Source organism: Lutjanus erythropterus, chromosome 3 (assembly GCF_056507025.1).
Source record: "Lutjanus erythropterus isolate fLutEry1 chromosome 3, fLutEry1.hap2, whole genome shotgun sequence".
Classification (NCBI taxonomy): domain Eukaryota; kingdom Metazoa; phylum Chordata; class Actinopteri; order Lutjaniformes; family Lutjanidae; genus Lutjanus; species Lutjanus erythropterus.
The window spans coordinates 31,378,041-31,387,615 of NC_139319.1; the positions used below are offsets into that span (position 1 = coordinate 31,378,041).

At 38.7% G+C, this 9,575-nt stretch overlaps 1 protein-coding gene across 1 annotated transcript; it reads left to right on the forward strand.

Moving 5' to 3' along the window:
• The first annotated feature begins 709 nt into the window (after positions 1–709).
• On the forward strand, positions 710–9,236 carry LOC146330287 (high-affinity choline transporter 1-like). Its single transcript, XM_084715810.1, has 8 exons — positions 710–927; positions 4,127–4,240; positions 4,535–4,690; positions 4,788–4,936; positions 5,353–5,496; positions 6,150–6,303; positions 7,709–7,926; positions 8,096–9,236. Exons 1-8 carry the CDS (start codon positions 744–746, stop codon positions 8,645–8,647), a joined length of 1,671 nt encoding a protein of 556 aa, XP_084571936.1. The 5' UTR covers positions 710–743; the 3' UTR covers positions 8,648–9,236.
• Positions 9,237–9,575: the final 339 nt, after the last annotated feature.

Here is a 9,575-nt window from a genome sequence, read left to right on the forward strand (position 1 = left end):
TCTGTCTTCAGGGGCAGTATATATGTTAATTATGCAGTGTTTTTCATCCCGATAAAAACAATCCAACATTAAAAGCCTACCTGGAATTACTTCTTTTGCTAATTATAATAACATCTTGATATTTAATATTGTCTTTTGCCTGTCATCGCCATTACCATGTTTTGTTGACCCATGCTGGTGTTTTAGCTTTGCTCAGTATGTGGATCTGCAATTAACAGTTATTTTTATTTTTGATTAAATAGATTTATTGTTTGGTCTATAAAATATGAAAAAATAGTGAAAATAACCAAAACCCAAAGATGTGTAACTTAGAATGATAAAAAATAAAGCAGAAAATTCTCACATTGCAGAAGCTGGAACCAGATCATTTTTTGGTGTTTTTGCTTTGAAAAAATTAAAATAAAACGATAAATTAGAAATAGAAATTAGAAAAATTAGAAATTAATTATACACTGATCTGATCTGACCAGGCTGTCCTCGTTTCACACCTCTCTCTCTCCCTCTAATGTCACCACTACTCAATTAGGACACGCAAACGTTATCTCTTTTCTCTTTTCTAAATTTTGCTTATCTACTTTTTAAAGTAAATAAGCACAGGTGAGGAGGGGTGTTTCCAAAGTGTGTTTTTCAGGTTCCTGACTGTGATCTTTGCTCTTGCTCACTATTGGTCAATGCGCAATATCTGTATTTGTTTTATATTCAGCCTATCTGTCTGTCAGTGTGCTCCATAGTGGTTGACCACCATGGCTCTGAACATCCCTGGTGTGGTTGCGGTGGTGCTGTTCTATATGCTGATCCTGGGGACGGGGGTGTGGGCAGCCCGAAAGTCTAGGAGAGCTGAGAGGAAGAGCCATGGAGACATGACCGAAGTGGTGCTCCTCGGAGACAGGAATATCAGCCTACTGGTTGGGGTTTTCACCATGACTGGTATGTTGTTCTGTGGCACTCCAAAACTTTTGGGAGTTTTTTTGGTCATACTTTATTTTTTCATTTTTCTAGCATAACATAGGTGTTGTGCAAAACATGCTGAGAATGTCTGAGTTATTTTAATCCTGTCATCTCAGTATCAAGTTAATCTCAATATTTTGGAATAACAAAGTTGTTTCCTTGTGCTAACAGGTTAATTATCTTGTGATTTTAAGAAAAGGTTGTCTTCTCAAGACAATGGTAGTAACAAAAGTTTATTTCTCAGTTGACAGGAAAATTATCTCTTTATCAAATCTTCCTATATGCATAACATACAGCCCACTATTTTCACTATAGTTTGCTCTGCAATTTGAATCAGCATAGGATTAATTGCTGCATTAACATGAACAAAATGCACATGTCCCCTCAAAACATTTAAACACATAACATCTTTATTGTGCCAGATTTATGGTAATTAGTTTGTGCAATCTTTCGCAACCAGTATCGGGCTGCTAAATAAAGTTTCAAGGCCACATTCCAGTTTGTCTGGAAAAGTACTGCAGCACATGTGGTTGCTACGTGCAGCAGCCTGTTTGCTCTCTCTCTCTCTCTTTGTCCGGCTTGTCTCCTTCCTCCCTCTGCCTGCCGCGCACCTGAGTACAATCGGTACTCAGGTAGGGAGAGGAGGAGGGGATAAGAGGGACAGGGAGTGTAGAGATGGTGCGGCACATGGCACAGACACCAGCGCAGGTGGTGAGGAGCTTTTTCCTTCCTCCTTGTTTTCTTTCCCCAAGCAGGTTTTTCCCCCATGCACGTTTAGGTGCTGGGGTTTGTTGCTTTATTTTGTTGTGTTAGTTTAGGCTGGAGATCACCAGTAGTTACGTTATTCGTCTTTGTTTATTTTAGTTTTAGTTTCTATTTTAGGTAGTTTAGGGGGAGACGCTGGGAGCGATGGCCTATTGTGTGGTTGGCCCAGCGTCTTCCCTCTTTTGTTCTTTTTGGCCGGGATCTCCAGCCCTCTTTTGTTTCCTTTTTAGTTTGTTTGTGCTTTTGTTTATTACTTTAGATTTAGTAAATAAAGCTTGTGGGTTAAACTGTTACATTTTGGTGTGGTGTCCTCCTTTATACGTTGCAGCCTCCCACCCCTATTGAGCTGTGTTTTTTTCTTGTTTGTATGGAGGCCGTAACAGTGGTATTGCATTTTTGATTGCTGTGAGTAGATCAGCTTCAATAACCAACATAATTATGAAGAAAGAGCACAATCATAATATGTCATCAGAAAACACATCATAATTTGTTGTGGTCAGTAAAGATGATCAGCACAGGAACTGTCAAACAACAACAACTACTCATGTTATTATAATTTAAGGTCCAGTGTGTACAATTTACAGGGATTTGTAGGCAGAATATGGAATACAGTATTCATTAGTATGAGTTCATAGTGTATTAACACCTGAAAATAAGAATTGTTGTGTTTTTGTTACCATAGAATGAGCCCTTTATATATACAGAGGGGGAAAGTCCTCTTCTGTGGAGGATGCCAAGTTAAACCACTGGCTCTAGATAAGGCCTTTCACGATTTTGTGAGTTTTGCAACCACTTACCTCGTCTCACCCTCCCCTCTTACTAAGGGGAGGGTGAGACGAGGTCTTTGCCATCTGGAACCTCTTAGCTAAAAGCCACTAAATCCAGCATGATGGTCCTCAAAGTCATTATATGGGCACTTTTAATGTGTCTGTAATTTTACTTTACTCAAGTATGCATCTAATTCATTACTCTTAAAATCTTCATTCACTACGAAGTAAGCCTGTAGTCTGACAATTTTAATTAATAATGAAAACAATGATATATGAACAAAAAAAACAAACAAGCGCTGCAGCAGGCCCAGCTTTGGAGAGGTGACCATGACCACTGATCACGGTGAAACAGAGACCCATTCCAAATGAATCCCTGTTATTGATAATGCACTAAACATCCATGATTAAAAAGTAACTAATACTCAACAACAGGAGTTTTACTAGTAGTTGAGTAATATTTCAGTAACGTAACAGTACTTATACTTGACTCCCTTCTTTCCACCTCAGGGTCAAAGTGTCTTTTTATGCAGGTAAACACACCTCAGTCTAAAAAAGCAAAGGCAATCTGCAAAACAATAGGTGACAGTATATTTATTTTTACACTTATTTATGTAAATGCAGATGTGGTGACTGCTGGACTTCCAAAGGACAGGAGCATCATCTTTCAACCTTCAACAAAGGAAAAACTGGAGGGAAACACAAATCCCCTCAGAGTAGCAAGGTCACATAACAACTGAAAAAGTCATCTTGCGCTTGTGTTTTTAGGTGCCAAAATCAAAGTAGTAATAGCTCAAAATTGAGTTTTATCGCACACCAGCTACCACTGTCAGTAAAAACTGAAAACAACTATGGTTAAACGTGATAAGACGAAAGCTGGGAGATGTGAGCATGCTGTGACAAAACAAACAAAATAAACTCACCAAATGTCAAGAAAGAAAATATTCTTACACCTATTTTCATTATTAAACAGAGAAATACAATTGATCACCTTCTGAAAACAAGTTTCTCTCTTTTAGCAAACTGAGACAGGCTTTAACTGCCTTATAAACTCCATAAAACAGGAACAAAATAAAACTTTCACCAACTCTGGTTTGGTCAAAATAAATCCTTAATTCACCAGGTTAGATGTGAAAATAGACTTCCTCTCACTCATCCTGTTGTGTGTGTGTCCTGTGGCACTGAGTGTGTTACAGAGCAACGCCTGTCACTTGTGTAGACCATTAAGTTAGCCAAATAAAATGAAAAAACAGTTGCCCAAAAAACAGCCAGCAATGGACTCGGCCAGTTGCTGATATATTCTTCTGATCACCAAAACTGTATGACAATTGTAGAATTGTAGAACTCCACTGCGTGAGTGTGTACGGGCCAGCTAGTCTGGTCCCACTGGGACCTTTTTCAAGTAACGTTTGTGGTCTTGGAGAGTGAGAGACCGTACATATTCAGAAGAGCTTGTATTTTCACTAGCTGTTGTTAAGAAAGAAGTCAACAAAACTTGCTATCTAGTGTCAGCCAACATGTTTAGGTATTGTTTTGCCTCCACCTAAGCTCACTATTCTCACACTTGCAACTGTACACATCCTACTTTTTTATTCTAACAATAGTCTGTGTGTGCCTGTGTATTTGTATGTGTGTGTCTCCTGCAGCTACATGGGTCGGGGGTGGTTTTATCCTTGGCGTGGCTGAGGCAGTGTACACTCCTAAAATGGGCCTAATATGGGCTCTTATGCCTATACAATACACAGTGTCCTTCATTCTAGGTAAGACAAGTCATACACTATCGAGGCAGTAGTTTGTGCTGATCCAGTTATGTTAGACATAAACTTGTTTCAGATTGTGTTCATGAACAGGTTATCAAACAGCTACAGTAAAATGTACTATACTTTATACGGTCTTAAACAGGAATTTGATATCAGCGATATACAGTATATAGTGCCTACACCATCAAAAAATTAAGGACAATGTGCAAACTGTGCAACACAAAGTACAGTTTTTAATAAATTATTCAAAGAGTAAACACAATATAATGTTTAATATCTCATCAATTTCCTTAGGAGGTCTTTTGTTTGCTAAGCCAATGAGGGACAACAAGTATGTCACTATGATGGACCCTTTCCAGATAAAATATGGCAAAGTACTGAGTGGTGCTCTAGTGCTGCCCTCGCTGCTGATGGATTTGCTGTGGGTTGCCTGCACTCTGCTTGGCTTAGGTAAACATACATAACTACCAAGTAAAACCACATCATTTTAAATTAGTGGACACAATTAAGGCATTTGAATTTCTGTATTTGTGGGTTTGTCTGACAGGAACAACTATGACTGTGATACTGGACTTGCCCTATGCCTATTCTGCGTGGATCTCATCAGCTGTAGCTATTATCTACACTTTGTTAGGAGGCCTTTATTCAGTGGCCTACACTGACGTCATCCAGCTCGCTCTAGTGTTCTTCAGTTTGGTAAGTTACCACATGTTCATTTTAAAGATGTACAGTATCTGCTGGTATGTGCATCGACATCTAGTATAAAATTAAAAAAGAAATCACATTCCACTTAATCATGAACAGCAGTTGGCAGCATGGTTGACACACACATAGACACATGCTAAACTGCACCCTAGCAGAACGTCATCTTCAAAAGGTGAATCCTGCTGTTAAAGTTCTTTAATGCAAATGTCACACTTGTTGGACCCTTCAAATGAAATAAATATAACATGAATCAATTAAATCAAGACTTTTGCAAAACCATCCATGACAAAAAGAATGTCAGATGTGGTGTGTAAACACAATGGATTTAATGTAAGATCATATTTATATTTTAACATCTGACAAAATTACTGACTTGTTGTGCTAAGGTTTGATGAATTTATTTGCAGTGGCTTTGCATCCCCTTCCTGTTCCTCAACCCCAAATCTACAAACATTGCCCAGACTGCTTTCACCCACACTTTCCAGGAACCCTGGGTCGGCACTCTGGAGCTGGACAGAGTCTGGAAATGGATTGATGACTTCCTAATGATTGTAAGCTGAGTATGCATCAGTATCATACTTTCCTGGTTCCAGTCATTAGCTCAGAGCACAGCTACATATTTTCAGAATGAAAATTAATTGATCCCATTCACAGGGCATTGACATTACAGGGTGAGGTGAGCAAAAAAGTAGTCACTGGGCTCATTAAAAACTTAACTCAGAGCTCCACACAGCATTTTAACTAATGCAAAATTGCAGCATGTGGTTTAGATATGGACATAGCCAAGATAATACTAGTACCTGTCTGTAGCTGACATTACAGCAGCCCATTTAATTAACTTTTACAGGATTCACCTGTCCTGATAGTTTCAATGTTTTTCATCAGATTTGCAAAAAGTTTTTGATTTTCTCAATTTTGACACAAAGTCAGATTTCATCTGACTGAAAAAAAAGTATGACAAACAGCTCTCTCTGTGGACAAAACCTCAGAGATCAACTTTGAAGTAAAAGGAGTAACTACAATGACAATAAATTAATTACAGAGGTCAAATATTTCTATTTGTCTGAACAGTATAAGAAATCTGCACAGCCTTGTTTCTCCCTGAACTTATTCACTGAAAATGCTGTCTGAGAGAGAGGTATATTTCATTCTTCCTTCAATATCCTCATCTTTTCTTGTCTTTCTCCTGTCCTCTTTTTTCCAGAGTCTTGGTAGTCTTTCATTCCAGAGCTTCCACCAGAGGACGCTGTCTGCCTCCTCACCACTGACAGCCCAGCTAACCTGCTATGCTGCTGCCTTTGTCATTGCCATACTGGGAATCCCCTCTGTTGTGGTTGGGGCTGTTGGGGCCTCTACAGGTGGGAATTAGGTTAGAAATGACAGAGCTTTAATACACACGTGTCATGTTTGTTTGTTTGACGTTTGTCAGTCTTTTTGTAATATAACATCGGTAACTGGAGCTGAATACTGTATAAGATTATACTATTGTGATAAATAGTATTTGTATTTATTTTGTGTTGTCATTTTGTTTCTTAGCCACTTTATATTTTCTGATAAATTGTTGCATGTGGAATTGTCTCGGGGGTTCCTGTGATTTAATGCATTTTTGCTGTAGTATAAGAGCAATACATACCAATTGTACATGCAAAAATGAGTACAGCAGTCCAAAGAGTGAGTTGGAGCCATAGACTGTATATTAGTTGAGATCCTATTTAATATACAATCTATGGATCTCCACAGGAGCATAGGATGCTCGCAGCACTGTAAATTGACAATAACAAGTGGCAACGAGCCCTCCACTGTATGTTGGCAAGGCAGTGTGCTATACTAACATTATGTTTAGACCTAAATTAACATATGTCATCAAATCAGTCAACTTACATAACTGATATTTACCTCTGCAGACACTGTGGGACAGTGTGTTTTCAGTGTGTCTTCCCACCTGACAGGCTGCTGGTGAAGATGAGACATGCAGTTTTTAAGCTAGCTAGATTTAGTGGTGTGATGGCTAATCACTGTGACCTAACTTGGCTCTTTTGAGGCGGACAAACTAACTGCTTTGTCTTGTCTTTATTTGTCAATGACATTTTGCCATAATTTTTTTGTTGCCAATTATTTTTTCATTATGTTGTCACAGTGTATCTGATGGTTCATTCTCACACCTCTCATCGACCCTATTTGTAGCCCCAGCAGGCAGCAGTTTTCAATGAAAAAGCTCTGATAAACTGAATGCACTCTGCCTGCCAAGCTGATGAACATGTAGCATTTAGTAGCTAAAGAAATGGATATATCCTTCAGGAATTTCATGTCTGCTGGACACCACCACCACTTGCCATAACAACTTCATAAGGTCATAATATGTCCTAAATACAGCTTATATATATATATATATATCATTCATTATATATATGGGTTATATATATATAACCCATACATATATATATATATACATATATATACATATATATATATATATATATATATATATATATATATGTATGTGTGTGTGTGTGTGTGTATGTGTGTGTGTGTGTGTGTGTGTGTGTGTATAATGAATGAGATAACAAACTGCACAATTGTAATATGGTATAACAACCTGAAAAATAAATCCCTCACTTGCTAAACTGTGACTTGGTACAGAATTATCTTAGATTGCATAACCTTTCATCACAGAATAGATCCCAGGTTTTATGAGTGCTGTATGGATCTAATATTGTTGGGAGAAAATTTTAGAATTATTTAACTGTTATTTCTCTTGTCCAGACTGGAACCAAACGCTGTATGGATCTCCATCTCCTCATGTTCGTGGGGAAAATGCTTTGGTCCTGCCCCTAGTCCTACAAAACCTCACTCCGTCTTACATCTCAATCATTGGAATTGGAGCTGTGGCTGCTGCTGTCATGTCATCCACAGACTCAGCCTTGTTGTCTGCGACTTCTGTTTTCTCTTCAAATATATACAAGAACATCCTGCGCAAACAGGTAAGGAGTGACAAATGTTGACGGTGGCAGCTCAGTGGCACGATGCATCTCTAGAGATGAGGGTTAGGATGCCATGTTTGCCCTTCCAATTGTCAAGAACAAATCAAAGCAATCCGTTTTGGGAAACGCAAGTATATGAATCTCCTCTTGTATGACTCCATGTTCCCAGGCATCAGACTATGAAATGCAGTGGGTGATTCGGGTCACAGTGGTGGTGGTGGGTCTGGTTGGGACATCCATAACGTTCTACAACAACAGCATCCTGGTCCTCTGGATTCTTGGAGCAGACATCTCCTACACCCTTATGTTCCCCCATCTGGTCTCTGTGCTCTTCTTTAAAGTGACAAATGGTTACGGTGCACTGGTGGGTTACATTGTGGGCCTGACCTTCAGGATATTGTTGGGAGAGAATACTGTAGGTCTTCCTGTTGTTATTCATCTCCCTGGTTGCACATTGGAAGATGGTGTCTACGTCCAAAAGTCCCCTGTCAGGACAGCGTCAATGCTCTGCACTTTGGTAACCGTCTTGGTTTTTTCCTCATTAGCTTTGTTTATGTTCAACCACAGCCTGTTGCCTGAGAGGTGGGACATTTTCAAAGTAAAACGTAATGTTACTGTATCATCAGTGGATGCTGTCACACAGAATCCTAAAGATGAAGCTGGAAGTGATGCTGCGTGTGATGAAAACAGAGATGGAATTGCCTTACAGCCAATGTTGTAGACTGAATTGTAATCATTTTCCTTTTATAAAGTTGGTGGCCTAAATTTTTATTATGATCTTAATAAGAGTGTACCTTTAGAGAAATTTATTTAAATTTTTCTCTGTTGAAATATTGATATTTGGAAACTCAGACAAAAAGTGATCATCTGGCTCAAATGTACTCAAAATAAAAAAGGGTATTATACTTTCAAGAGTTGATAAGTGACTGAACGGGTGAATATATAACACAGTAATCATCAGATTAGACCCCCTAATCTGCCTATGCAGGTATTTTTGGTTTTGTTTGCTGAAGTTTTGATGATCGGTCTTCTATTGCCACCCAAATATGTTGGAGAGAAATATTTTAATTGGACTCTTCAAAGCTAAAATATGAAGGATTGTTTGTACAGGTACCATTCAAAGTTGGCTGTGGCTCAACAAGCAAGAGACAAGTTGAGAAGCAGGGGGAGTGCCATCAGTGAGCACAAAGCAGTGAATCAGGGTAATAAAACATTATTTTCTGATTGTTTCACAGCAGTTATGTTCTACAAATAAACACACCCACACAGTGCACATGTTTGTGCACATGTTTTGTGTTAATACAGCCAAAGCTGCTCCGCCTGTGTGTGTCTATGAGTAAACGTCTTTCTGCATCTTTCAGCAGAGGAAAGAGACAGAAAATGCAATGTCTTTGTAGAGTTCTGACCTCAAAACATTCACGTTGTATCGGCTGGCTGCTACACACTATCAAAACGCTCAATGTGTCCTGAGTAAAGCTAAACATGAGAAAATAAGAAAATGTAGGTAGAGGGCAGTGTCTCTGCAGATAGATCCACCACCACACACTTCTAGTGGGTCAGAAGTGATGATTTAGAAGGATTATGTTTCAAAGAGTCAATACATAGTTTGTGTAGAAAATGTTAAACATTATCAGAATTTAAGAAGTCAA